This window comes from Anser anser (assembly GCF_964211835.1).
Source record: "Anser anser genome assembly, chromosome: 7".
NCBI classification, from domain to species: domain Eukaryota; kingdom Metazoa; phylum Chordata; class Aves; order Anseriformes; family Anatidae; genus Anser; species Anser anser.
This window is the reverse complement of record NC_139727.1, coordinates 18795134-18810055: the sequence shown is the minus strand read 5'-3', so window position 1 is coordinate 18810055 and position 14922 is coordinate 18795134. Positions and strand designations below refer to the sequence as shown.

General features: G+C 39.5%; 1 protein-coding gene across 30 annotated transcripts in view; it reads right to left on the bottom strand.

The window, feature by feature from the left end:
• The window catches only part of PCDH15 (protocadherin related 15), a 535558-nt gene that overhangs the window by 174868 nt on the left and 345768 nt on the right, over positions 1–14922 (bottom strand). For all 30 annotated transcript variants that reach the window (XM_083844291.1, XM_083844317.1, XM_083844318.1 and 27 more), the window contains 2 exons: positions 9487–9621; positions 8233–8382 (listed from right to left, as the gene is read on the bottom strand). In XM_083844291.1, the coding sequence (XP_083700417.1) occupies positions 8233–8382; positions 9487–9621 (285 nt within the window). The remainder of the gene's footprint in view (positions 1–8232; positions 8383–9486; positions 9622–14922) is intronic.

Below are 14922 nucleotides of genomic sequence, written 5' to 3'. Positions count from 1 at the left end.
CCCAGCATGCTCCTGCTGCTCCCAGCTGCAGCCAGGCAGCTCGAGGTGGGAAATGGCGAGAGGCACCAGCAGGTCTGGTGGCAGGGCCCTCCTGGGACGTACAAAACAGTAAGCAATCTCAGCCTCAGAAATGATTCCCTGAAGAGAGGCTCCTGAAGAGAAAATGAAAAAACAGGCATGCAGCTTCTTGAAGGGTCTCTGCTGGCCTGTTTGCTTTGGCTTTCTTGACATGAATGCTCATGCCACTGGGCAGACTTGCACAAGGACTGCAGGTCCAGGATTTAAGGGTAACACACGATGACATGAAACTTTAGCGATGACCATGAAGCTAATGTCAGGATCAACAGACGTTAACTCAGCCAGGGGCAGCCAACACAGCAGGCTAAATGTCCGTCTGTCAGACACCCTTTTCTCATCCTCGTGGCACTCTCAAAGCTGACAGGAGGGCAGACAGGTAGAGAAACTTATTCAAGTCTCTACCGCATTAGGATATAATGTAATCTATTAATCAATATAGCATCACACTCAAGCTTCAGCAGGTCGCAGCCTTTCAGAGCACTATCTAAAACTTTCAAAACACCTTTGCCCAAGATAGCAAAGAACTCAGAGCAGGAATTAAACGCTGCAGCTAAAGTAAGCAGGGAAACAAAGAATTAAACCCAAAGCTCTAACATTCAAGTTAATAACACCTGCATATAACACTAAACAGAATAATTTTGATTCTCTATTCAGATATGCTCAGTGACATATAAAATTTCATATGCAAAGTCAAAAACTTGCTCAGAAACAAGAACTAAGCCCAAAATAGCTTGAAAAGATTAATGGGTATGCTGAAAGACAAGTGATTTAGGTGTATTAGCAAAAGTAGGGTTTACCTTCTTTATTAGCAGTGCAAACTATTACTGCTGTTGGGGACTGAGTTACTATATAGAGGACCAGCCATTTCTAACCTGGAACAGGTTGTACACAGTATTCATCAACTGAAAACTATGTTAAGTTCCTTTTCTGCTGAAGCAATCACTGTTGTACTTCTTTCACACACAGCACAGTGGTCCAAAGCTAAATTCCAAGGAACAGAAATATTTAACTTTAAGCTGATTTTGATTTCTTTGTCAAGGACGTTTCCTTCCAACAATTCGACTATCATTGTTGCACCAGAACTAGCACATCTTAATTCATTGAGGCATGCCATAATACATTGAACACAATATAAATAGTTGAAATATTTCAAAAATCATGAAAGAGATTCCTCGCAGAATTAATATCCACATGGTATCTTTGCAGAACATCTCTTGTTTTCTATTTTCTTCTGAAATTCTGAAGAAGAAATCCTATGAAGACTGCACTTCTGTCACGTGCTATACATTCCATCCATACGATGTCTTGACATATAAAAATGCTGACTTACAATGGTCAGACTGAATAAGCACACCAAAGCTGAGCATATAAAACACACTTTCTGTGCCATCGTGGTTTAGAACTTAAACCCCCCTCTTTAAACCGTTTTCCTTAATCACTCATTCTAGAGTTTCTATACATATCTGCATGCATTCATTAACCTTGCAAAAAGTAGCTTTCAAACTAAGTGACAGAGTTAAGAAGTGTTGTAATAACCTTCTCCACTTCAAGAGTAACACGCACAAAAAGACAAATAAAGGCTTTATCCAAAATACAGGTCCTAAGCTTTAATCACAGGATTTGGAACATGGCCAGTTTCTACTGTGACGACATGAAAAAGGAAATTAATAAACTACACAAATACATAAATTAATAAGGTTAATTAAACTTACAAATACTGAGTGCTTGAAAAGATAAGTGTTTTGAATAACGTTTTAGGGGCAAAAACATGAATAAAAATAGAATTAAAGTTTTACAGCTGCCATAATATATAATTCTATAAATTCATCTCCAGCTGTCCAAGACCGATACAGCTTCATAGTTAACAAGATTTTAGAAACACATCTAAAATATATGTGAAAAAAGTACAAAACGTGATTTTACTTTCCTAGGAAACTTTTTGCATCCAGCAGTATCAGTGTCATTACATTAACATGTAACGCACTGAAAGTTTTGCAAAATGGGTGCATATTCTACTGCAGCAAGAAGTGATTTTCTTGGGTGGAAGAGCAGATACATAGCGACTGCTATCATCAGCCCTAAAGCTTATAAAAACATATTCCTGGTCACCACATAAACTCTGTTCAGACTTACTTTACACATGGAGGAAAATGGGCTTCAACTGTTGACCTGCAACCTTTCTGCAGTAACACTTTCAGTGAACTTGCCCTGAACAGACAGAGTGACTACTAACCTTTCCAGCAATCCTACATTTTTCATGAATTAAATGTTCAGCGAGGTTAATCTGACCTGTGCTGACCTCAAGTGAATCCTGCAGAAAGCGTGCATCATGCCACTTTGACTCCCAACAGCTGTCCTTGAAGTAACTGTTCCAGTCAAGCAAGTGCAAGGTTCCAGAGTTACATTTGTACACATGTATGTTGTAAAAAGGTGGCAAAGAAAAAGTACAGATGCAATCTGGAGCAGCACAGTAGTGAAAAATGCTGGGCTACCAGAACTTAGATGGTAGCTCATACAGTCCTCATTTTTCTTGGGCTTGGGAATACAACTCGGCCATTAGTTTAACTAGGAAAAGCAGTAATGAGCTGCTGTATGTCGGGGGCAAATGGGATGTGCAGATATATGTCAACTCGGGCAAACAAAATATAATACTAACACAGAGAAGGTCAAAGTTCTTTTTCAATATTGTTCCTTCGGAAATTTCATTCAATCTCTACGCATTACTTGGACACGATCCACCAGCGCCCCGGCAGCCCACAGGGCCGACCGTGCCCGGGGTGCCTCAGGCCCGGCGCTGCTGGCCGGCCGAGGGAAGGGATCGTCCCGCTCTGCTCGGCCTGCTGCGGCCTCGCCTTGAACACTGCGTGCGGGTTGGGGTGCCGCGGTACCGGAGGGGCATAAAGCTACTAGAGAGCCCCCAGAGGAGGCTGTGAGAATGGTGAAGGGTCCAGAGGGCAAGGTGTGTGAGGAGCAGCTGAAGGCCCTCAGTTTGTTCAGCCCAGAGCAGAGGAGATGAGGGGAGGCCTCATGGCGGCCTGCAGCTCCCTCACGGGGAGCGGAGGGGCAGGCGCTGAGCTCTGCTCTCTGGGGACAGCGACAGGACCCGAAGGGACGGCACGGAGCTGGGACAGGGGAGGGTCAGGCCGGTGTTAGGGAAAGGTTCTGCACCCAGAGGTGGTCGGGCACTGGGACAGGCTGCCCAGGGACTGGGCACATGGCACCGAGCCTGTCAGAGCTCAAGAAGCACTTGGACAATGCTCTCAGACATAGGGGTTGGGTTTGGGTGGTCCCGTGTGGCACCAGGACCCGGACTGGATCCTTGTGGGTCTCTGCCAACTTGGGATAGTCTGTGATTCTATCATTACACTTACACTCCAGTTTATCAATGCATTTACCAAGAAATGCAAACATAACCCAGTTTTATTTTCTCTTTCTGTAAATAACGTTTACTTTGTAGCTCAAAATTAATATGCTGATGGACTGAAGGCAAAAGGTTGCAAATAACCACATAAATAAAACCTTAATGGTGATTCAGAGACAACTTGTATAAAGATCTCTAAATTGTTCTGGGGGTTAACAGCAAGATGCATGTTTAAGAGCTGAAAACTATGAGCATCTGCCAAGCTGCAAATACCCAAACACATCTCTAATACATAATTTAGTATGTGTCTCTATGCAAGGATGGCTTGAGTCACATTTGCATACGTGCATGGAATGAAAAGCAACTATTTAAAAGAGAGAAAATGATCTAGCACTGCGAAGTCATATTTAAGGTAAGAGCAGAACAGTCCCAGAGGAGCTATTTATTTAATAGCTCTAAATAAAATTTGTCCCCATGTATAACTGCAACTATTGTTACTGTTCAAGACTAATTCTACTGTGAGCAAAAGATAAGTGACAGAAAATTTACTGCCTGCAGCTTTGCCATGTTTTGTCTTTTTGCTTTCACTTTTGACCTTCAGCACAATGGACATTTATGCTGAGATGTGTGAAGTTAAGTGCCCTGTTTAACCAACACCTGGGGCACTTCCTCTAAATTACTGTACATAGGTGGTATTAGAATTGTTTTGACTCTCACAAGGTGAACTGGTAATGTACTAATCCACTGCAGAGAGTATTATCCATTTCCAGTCATAGTTATTTAAGTGTTCTTGTGAGAGTACCCTTGAAAGCCCTATGAATGTGGAACATACCTCTGCAACATAAAATCAGATAGAAATTAAGATACAGAAAAATTAAAATTGGTTATTTTGGTTCCATAAATTTAAATCAGGGAAAACCAGCATATACTTCTCAAGGGCAGTCCAGGATTTTTTCTGTTGTTTACAGTACGTACAAAATATCCAGTGTAGTTTTCATAGGCCAACGAAGTCTTCCACCCTCAGGCAAATTTACGCAAAGATCTAGGTAGCTTATTCTTTTTGCTGTCTTCTGTCCCTTCTCAGCTCTCTCATTTTCTTGCTTAATATTCACTCTGCCCTGCACAATTTATGCTGTATACAGAAATGAGACATGCCTAAAGAAAAACCCTAACAGAGTGAATTGAAATGACTTATGTTATTGCATTATGGCTGCATACGCCACTTATCAATAAGTAACTGGCTTAAATGTCTGAATCACCAGGAGCACAAAGCTCTAACGGAAAAATGGAAAACATGATAGAAAAACTGTAACAGTATACAAAGCTAGAATTAAGTATTTCAATAGGTTTAATATTAATCAATATTTCTAGTGATAACAATATTTACCACACATTTAACTGTTTTAAATGACAGATTTCTCAAACAGCTATTGTGCTTCTCACAATAGGGAGCACAATAAAGTACCTATAAAAGCAGAGAGAAAAAAATCAGTTAAGAAATTCTCAAGCTGAAACGGGTAGAATATACAGGAACTTAACCGAGAAGACATTCTCCTCAACCAAGGACTTGAACAGTTTTGCAAGTATTCAGAGCAGAGAACTGACATTAAAAGCTCCCAAACTCTGTTGTCAACATGCCAACAGTCAAGGAGCAAAGATTTCGTGCTCTGCTCCATAACTAACCTCAGGAAATGGACAGAGGTCACTCCTACTAAGGGGACAAGCTCCTCTGCTGGGACACACTCCAGCTTTTGACAAACACAAAACCTGCACCTCAGCCTTGTAACTGGAACACAAAAGGCAAATTACCCACTCCACCACCATGCTCCCAGATGAAACCGGTGCAACTCAGTGACACAGAACGTCTCTGATTCTATTCTTTTCCTCACTTCCACTAAAGGCAATAAGGGAAAGAAAGAAAATTCCTTGCTCTGACCACCCTTAAAAAATTGTTTAAAAAGCCAACAACAACAACACTGAATTTCACTCATAATGAATTCTTTCCTCTGTTACTTGTGTTTATTTGGTTATTTTCAAGCAGAGCCTAAGGAACTGTTTTTTGTTTTGTTTTGTTTTAAAAAAAAGAGTGTACCAGACAGGAAATACAGAATCTATTTTTTTTTTTATTTTTCCAGGAGTAAAATCAAAATTATTTCCCACAAAATGGGACAACAAGCAAGTACCAAACTTGTTTTTTTCTGTACTTTTCCATGCAACTGCACTCAGCAAACAAAAATAAATTTTAATTCCTTATTACACTTAGGATAACAAAATCAAAGTGGCAACTACATGAGAGCAATTACACTGCTATAGTATAAATTAACAATATTTGCTGAAGGATGACATGATTCATAAAGGAAATACGTTCTTGATCAGCCTGAAAATACAGTCTGAGTAGAGAGCTAAGTGCAAGCCAGTGCTTATGTGTAAATGATTATGAGATTATGTTATACTTCCATTTCCTTGAATGAAAGACTCTGTGCCTAATGCCTGGGCACAACAACAAGGCATTCAACTTCCCAAATGCCCCAGCAGAATGAAATCACGATTGCTGGTACTATGAAAGTATTCAGAACTGACACCTTTTATGTCCATTATTTTACAAATTCAGACCATCTGGCAATGGAAGATTATTTGAAAAGCAACCTCCCTCTCAAAACAGCCAGAATTATTTACCCTCCAGCTTAGACCACATTATAAACCCTGTTCATCTGGAAGTAACCACATGTTAGGGTTGCTGACAGAAATATGGAGAAAAGAAAAAAACTAATTGTCTTTTAGCAAAGGCAAGCTTAAAGCCTGACTTCCCCAGCAAACTCATTTCCAGCTTCAAAATGCCATTCTAGAAAGGACCTGTTCCACATCTACTTCATGCATTAGTGAAGTTCAAACACTTTGTACAGTACTTACAGATAAACTTTTCTTCTCACCATGACTGCCCTTATGCTTTTTTGTCTTTGCAATGCTTCCAATCTGCTTAATTTCATTGATCTGATTGATGCAAGCAGTTACGCAGCATCAGTGTGGGAAGGCAAAGGTAACTGCTGCAAGGGGTGGTGGAGGAGCAGGCACTTAACAGCTGCTGAGGCTGAACCTGCTCACGGAAGTGATTTGTATCTCCTCTAAGCTATTTTTGGTGGCACAAGCTAACGAAATGGACTTGCAAAGCATTCTTCTTGCTTTCTCCCAGAAGGAACAACTTACTAAGGAATTCGTATTTGCGGTCCTCCTGCTCTTTGCACATGTACAGGGTCTGCAAATATTTACAGCTGCTCTAGCAAAGAGCATAAGCCCTAAAAACAGCACATTCCCCTTTAAATGTGTACACACTTTAGCATTACAGTGGTTTTAGTAAAGCACAGTAGCTGTTCTAAATCACCTCGAGCATCACAAAGAGAGCCTGGGTAGGTCAGAGCATCCTTAAGGCCAACCTTGGCCACAGAAACCGTTCCCTGTTCACATGTGCTGAAATCTCATTTAGCAACAACTTCTGCATCATGTTTCCTGGTACATGCACCTCCACCAAGAGGAAGAACCATTTAGACACTCTGACACCTTAAATCCACAGTACACTACTTTACCTAATGCCCTGCACAACAAAGGCTATATAACCACCCAGGGATTAATTTTTGGAGCACTTATTATTATAAAATTTGAGATCCCTGTACCTTAAACAGCAAGTGAATACATAGTAGTCACAAAATTCACATTTTTATAGATGGAGTTAAATGTTGCAAAGGGAGCTCCTGATGTCAAACCCTACATGTAGCTCCCAAGCATTAACTGCCTTTTGCTCATTCAGAACAACGTTTATTTATTTATTTTTCTCCATACAGCCACCAGTTCCTGCAAAACTTGAAGGAAGTTAATTTGGTTCAAAACTTTTGTTTTTCTGCCAAATCTTGTTGAAAATATTCTCATGGCTTTTATTGATCCTTTAAGCACGTGTAGCCCAGACTGATGAAAAGGCAAGAATAACACTAACGAAGATCCAAAGGTAACAAATGCAGCAAGCCAATGCAGTTGAAGCAGGGAATATGCCAAAACAGACACTGAACTCTCTCCACATTCCATTAAACTATTGCTGCCTTCAAACGCTAAGTTGCCTATTTATGAAAATAGTATTACTTAAATTGGCTGATGAATTCTTTTCAAATATTCCTATTGCCTTTTCCTTTTCTTGAATGCTGAACTCACTAACATCACCAAACATAAATCAGCGTTTGCAAACATTACTTAAAATGGCTCCCCTCTCTCTCTTCTCTCCTTCTTACTTGGACTAGCACTCAACACGTTATGCACTTCCCAAATTGTTCTACAAATAAACTTAAATTTCTGTAGAAACTAAAAGGTTTTATGATACAATAAATCATTTCTGGATATCTACTGGACTGTTTACCTGCTCTCCCAATATGTTTTATTTCAATAGCCCTCTAACAATTTTAATATTTCCTATGAGTTCGGAAGTTCAAGAAAATGGCTATCACTCTGACATATCAAGTCTGATGAGAACCAAAAAGGCACACGGGAACTTTTTTTTTTCTTTTGAGGTTTTTCAGATTAAAAACTTTTGCAAAACTTCTGATGAAATAGCTGAAATGCAGGTATACATTTAAGATAGAGCTACAGTTTAGTACTAGTGATTTTTAATAGCTATTTAATTAACAAGGTGGATAAAGATGCACAACCTTTATTTCTAGCTGTTTTCAGTGCATTTTCAGTGTGTATTAACAAGACTACACACTATTAACAAAGTGATTTAACAAAGCTAATACAAAAATGTAAAAAATTACCTTTATTACGCCTTCCCCAGGCCTCATGTCTGTATAAATCTTGACATTGTATGATATATTGGAGAAGGTTGGGGAATTATCATTTGCATCAATCACCAGGATATTGACTGTCACTGGGGCACTCTCCTGTACGCCATCAGAAGCTGTCATCTTCAGGAAAAACAAACAAAGAAACTAGGAACATATTTTATTGGTGTATTTTTAAGACAATTCCAACTATAAGTATACAGTATGACAAGTAAAAGCCAGTATTTAGTTTTGCATTTTTTTTTATACCTACAAGTAAATTACAGGAGGCTTCAACTAAGCTTGAGCCAGCAGTGTGCAAGACAGAGCAAAAGCAAAATGAAAAAGCATCTTGAAAACACCCAATGTCAGAATAGCAGGAGAAACGAGAGTGATTAACTGGGGTTTCACAGGGTTGGGGCCAGTCCCGGGCTAGGATCTGAGCTGCAGCCCACGGCTAGAAGCAGAGTCTGTCCCCAGCTGTGCCGAACACCCTCAAGGGGCAGGACTTGGCCACAGCTCAAAAACCTAATGGTGCAAGTCTCACCTGGGCACCATCACACACACAGAATCTGCTGTCCACGCATGTTAAGCCCCAAGACAGCTTTTTAAGGTGAAACAAAGAGCTGGAGACTTTCTTACTCCACAGGAGACAATCTCAATTCAAGTGCCGAAAGTACAGAAAACAGGGAGGCACTGTTTGGGAACTCCTGCAGAAGAACAGCTTTCCCCAACATGGACATTTGTGAGTTGCTTTACGGCTAGGATGTTTACTCACTGACTGCTAACTGCCTAAGGGAATACTAAATCCATTAAGCTGGTTGTGGTTTGTGTTAGCCTACTTCCTATGTTTTATGAAAATAGAAGCAGAAAGGACATGCAGACATCATGTCCTTAGCTCAGGGGCCAAGAAAAGACAAGGGTGTCCTCAAAGGCCAGGCATGAAAGAGGTGAGTCAGACTGTGTCATGGGAAGGTGGCAAAGGGCTGGACACAAGCCTGGGGCTGTTGAGATGAAGCTTATATGGGGATCTATAATGTTGCTAGCAAAATAAACAAATCTATTTTGGAAGAGCACACTACTCCAGTATCAACCCCCCATCATCACCTGGTAGTGCTGCTTCTTACCCTTCATTCTGTTTGTCTTCCTCTGTGCCATTCTAATAATCTAAAATGACGTTAAAACTAATGATTTTTCAATGCTTGATCTTAATAATGCCCGATGTGCATTCAAGAGGATTTAGCTTACCGAAAAGGTGTATATCTGCTGGGCTTCTCTGTCAACAGGCTGCAGCAGGGTGAGGTAGCGGGTGATGCCACTCTGAGTCACAGTGAAAAACGTATTGTAATCGTTCAGGAAGAGATGGAGCTGGGGATCCTTGGTCTTCAATTAAAACAAAACAAACAAACAGAAAACTATTATAAATTCATATATAGCATTAAGTTTCCAACTACTGAATGCAAGTGTTACTTCTAATTAAAACCTAAAAAAGCAGAAAGTAGAATACTCCTACTCCATGAAAGTGTAAAAAAAAGAAAAAACAACACATTGATCCGAAAATCTGACTCTCTTGATGTCAAATGTGTTAAAAATATTCTTTAATATATAGAGTAAATAAACCAAATAGAGGTATTTGTTTACTATCTGCTAGTCTGAGATGATTTTTTCTTTAAAAAGATTTTTAAGCCAGCAGTGAGACACCAGATTCAAGTATTTGTTTTCAAGCATATTAAAAACAAAACAAAACCTAACTTGATTAATGTAGCAATAGCTTTATTACCATGTAGTGGTGCAACGAAAGAAGATAATCATACATGATGAAGCATATTGCTAAATTGATGCCATTCAGATATTCCCTTTGTCTGATGCAATATACTGATGCAAAATTATGTATTTCTCAGTTGATCAGATCAAAACCACAGTAAAGCAATCACAGTATAATTTTCAATAGGAAGTAACATTTATAGTAACAAAAAAAAAAAAGGAAAGGCATTGTATTTTGTTACTCAAGACTTTCCTAGGTAGCTCGCTGGGAACAGGCATTATGTATTGTGCATGGAGGGCTCCGCACGTGGCTGGGCAAGCAGGGAGAGTACTGCTGCAACCACTCTCCATTATTGTCATTCCTACACAAACAAACAAAAAAAACAACAGACCACCTAAAAGTTCACCGATCCCTACAATCTATCAGGCAAAAACACTTGAGCTAACTCTAACATGCACTAGGTGTCATAATAAACAACTATGAGGACAGATGAGGACAACAGAAAGAGAAAGATTTATTTTAGCAATCCAAAATATTCCAAAGCACGCATTTTGTGGAGGGCTAAGATTATACTATTTAAATGTGAAACCATTTCAGTTGCTGAATGCTCCACAGAAGAAATATCAAAGTGTTCCAAATCAATGGTCTCCTATTGCCCAGAGCTTTGCTGTAACTATGCCAGCTTTCAGTAAAATTAAGATTCATTTTACAACTAGCAATGCAAATGGTAATCTCTTTTTTCCATAAGAAATTATGGAAGGTAATTGCCAGTAATTGTTCACTTTGTAGACATTACGAAGTCAGTGAAAAATTTAATCTACAAAAGCCCTGGTTGGTTGTTACAGCTTTTGCTTGTCATGTCATTTAACAGTATTTTTTTCCCTAATTTGTTCTTGAGAAAAAACTATGATGGAGATCCCATACGCTCTGAAAGTCATCTACCCTATTCCTTAGCAATTCTCGTATTAAAAATTTTACCCTCATGTGTAAGTTAAATCAACGTTGCTGCAATCAACACCTATTTTTACTACTTCCATGCATGTTGGACCTACAAAGCAATTTATTTCCTTAATCTTTGTATTGGTATTCTTTTACACTTTTACCAACTCTTATGCTAAAAGAAAACCTGCTCGACTCAACTGTGCACATTCCACCTGGCAGATACTGTGAGAGAATGTAATTGCGGGAAACAATCCATCCATGTCACCAACGCAATTTCCAATACTTTAGGTTTTTAAACTATTATTTTAGATAGGTCTGGACTTAAGCATCCATCCCTAACTATATTATGGGGTGATGTAGACTGGTCTCTGATACATTGTTGAGCATATAATTTTAAGCAGAAATCTATCAGAATCCAGACAGAGCAAACACGCAACCTGAAAGGACCATTTCAAGCACGCAGTTCAAACCTGGTATGGTTTGCATACTTCATACCTATTAGCAGGTACCTCTAAAAAGAAAAAGAAGTACTTTCTGTAATACTGAAGTGTTGTATAGAGATACATAACTATGTAATGAGCACAAAGCAATCAAAACATAACCATGGTACAACTCCTCTGAGCTACATGGGTTTATACCCCAGATGAACTTTTCCCAGTGTCTATAAAGAGCTCTTTACAGGCTTCGGGAAAGAAGCGATAGTCCAAGTCTCACAGAAACTTGGATGGGGTGGAGAAAGATGAAGGAGGACAGGGGAAAAGAAATACTTAAATAAACAAACCACACAATTCAAACACAAATGTATTTTGCAAATGTAATACCGAATACCTACAGGAATGGCACCTGATGAAAGACATAAAACAAAAACAAATGACATAAAATGAATACAAGTAAAGAAATACAAGCCTGCAAATGATGAAGATCATAAAAGAAGTATATTTTAGGAAAAAAATGGTTACAGACAAAAATATGAGACACAAAAAGTGCTCCAATGCATTATTAATAAAGAAAGCCTGGGTTTGAGTTTGTTCTGCTTGAAAGTCTCTGGAGAAGTCCTTGAAAATTTGAAGGCCTGTGCTGACGTTAATGTTACATTTCTGTTTCTCCTTTCCACTCACTGGAGCTTACAGCTCATTCTAAAGAAAACAGTTTTCTAATTTACTAAGACCACACCAAAATCACATGATACCATCCAGAATGAACAGACATTGATACATGTCCTGTAGTGTTCTAGCTTCCCCAAGGACTCAGCAGAGGCCATACTATTTGGCTGTTAAGATTCTCCAGGGGAGCCAGAAGAAGCCCCAGCTCTACAGAGCAGTTCATACTTTGGGCATCTTTCCCTTCCCAGATTCGTGGAAGGACACCCCCAACTCCAGGAGGGATTTGTGCATCAGAGAGTGGTGCCAGAAAGCAGAAAAGAGTTTGCTTTGGTAACTAAATACTAGTTGTACCCAGGTTAAGCACTGCCTAACCCCTTCAGTGCTGTGAATGCAAAAAATTAAATGCCAGCTGTGGATCAGAACAGGCAAAAGAACTTAAAAATACAACCTTATCATAGTGGGTGGCATCCCTGGCTATGGCGGGGGGCTGGAATGAAATCTTTAAGGTCCCTTCCAACCCAAGCCATTCTATGATTCTATGATATAATCTTCTCATACACTTCCTAGTGTGGATTAAGGACATAAGATGGTTAGATAGCAAAGAACAACAGTGGAAGATGTCTACTTATAAAACATTTTTCAAATATATAGCTCCTTAAAATTTATGTCCAATTTCTGTCCAATTATTGTAATTATTCCAATTTGTCTTTGCCATCACCTAGCGTGGAAAGCAATGAAACATGGGTCAGTATTTGACTTAGTAATGGAAACATCCCAACATCCTGCCTGATAAACCCACAGGCCATAAGGACACCAGGGACCAGACAGCTAAACTTATGAGCCACAATGATACAAGACAAGCAAGCCCATGGTTTAGTTTAGAGGCAACGCAAACTGAATTTTTTTACTAGCTTATCAAAAACCTTCCAGTCTTCTCATCTTAGAAAGGAACACAGCACAGGGTTATCACACGCATAAGTAAACAGACAGCAAGGTCAAGGCTAGTAGAAGTGCTTAGGCTTCCTGATTTCCTAGTGCGGGCTTGTCTCCAAAAAGCTGTAGCAATAAGGCTAGTTAAATGACACATCTTGGTTTTCCAATGTTCTTCTTGTGGAGAACCATCTGCACCAAAATGTCAACGGAAGAGAGTTGTTTGGTTGAGATGTTTCCAGAATTTATCTTATGTCTGGGTGAAAGTACAAAGGCTCTTCCACTTGTGTCTCTCATTGGAAAAATCTGAGATGAACCATCTTGCAGAGCTGAAACAAGTGAGATTCCCAGTGCCATCGACAAGGGGTTTTGCATCCAGACTGATTGCTCTTGTGAGATGAGTTCTGTGAGATGAGTTCATGTGAAATGAGTTCTGCAGGGCCTGATGAAATGGCCCTCCACGCTCCCAGAGGCTTAGATTGCCCAGACAAGATAGGTACTGCATTTGGAGCATTTCTCCTAAATCTTTAACATTGCCATTAGGTAGCCTAAGAACAACCTGAAGCAGCCTCCTGAGAAGTCTTCATGATGACTTCAGCCATACAACTCCTTAGGCCAACAGAACCCAAGGAGAAGAATTAAAATTAAAGAATTAAATTCTGAGCAAATGAAAAACCTGGCAGAGGTCAACCAGTCTGAGGAGACTTTGTGCAAGGCACACAGCGAATATTTTTTTTCTCCTTAAGCATTTTTATTTCTTTAAAGTGAGATCATTTACATGACACTCAATCGTACAACTTAAAACCAACAGCAGCAAAAAAAATCTCTTCGCCATTTGTCATCTCCACTTGGAAGGAATATATGTCACAATCCTAGTAAGAGAACCAGAGCAAGCAGATGCTGAGTAGTGCTTCAATTCCAAATTCTTTCAGTCACCACCAAAACCTCCCTGGTTCCTGTACAAAGGAAGGGCTGAGGCCCATGTGTGACTGTGCAGAGTGCTGCAACGCTTTGTAGACTGCTTCCGAATTGAGGTGCTCTGGGCCATGCTCCTTCCTGAATGAAGAGTCAACCAAAGTTATGAAAAATCATCTTTTGTTCCTCACACAAGTGAGCCCCTCCTGAGAGAGGGCATGAAGCAAATGCCAGCCTCTTCAGTGCTTCCACTAATTAGCATAGCATTTCTTTAAAATAGGACAGATATACAAAAGACTAATTCCTTGAGGACTCCAAGAAACTCAAAGACAGAAAGAATAGCTCCAGAAGGCAGGAAACATTAGATATTCATCCTACACAAATCAAGAAAAAAAAATGATATGGTAAAGTTACAATTTCCATTTTTTTCTTCTTAAGTGGAAAAAAAAATAGATTCAGAAAGGAAAGAAAAAAGAAAACCTGTCTTTATAAATCCCAGAGAAAGAGAAGTAATATTCCTACTTTCTCCTTCTCTTTTGTTTGGTTTAATAGTGAAATAGTGATATTAATGGGCTGTTACGTTTAGGAAGTCTATTTCCTGAATTAATATTTTGTAACGTGACTATTGGAGTGTCGCAGAAGCGCCATACAGGGACAGCAGCATTATGAGAACTCTCCTCTGGGGAGAAAACCGGCTGCAAAACAAGTTCAAACAATAACAGTGGAAGATACAAGCAACCAGGAAAAAATGAGAGAAAAACAGTATTTAAGATGCTTTGGTATTCCTGGCTGATGATACAGATCCATCATTTCTCCTTTTCTGGATATATTATTGAAAATCCATAACCTGAATTTTAAATTACATTTAGAAGTTATGTTGTCCTTTCATCCATCCCTTGTCCTTTCCATTTGTTACGAAGACACTTTCATGTAAATTAACTTTTTCTTTTAAATTTTCCACAAGTTCTCTAGAAACAAGGGTGCTGAGCAACCACCTACCCAGTGTGACTTCCAACTTCAGAGACAATG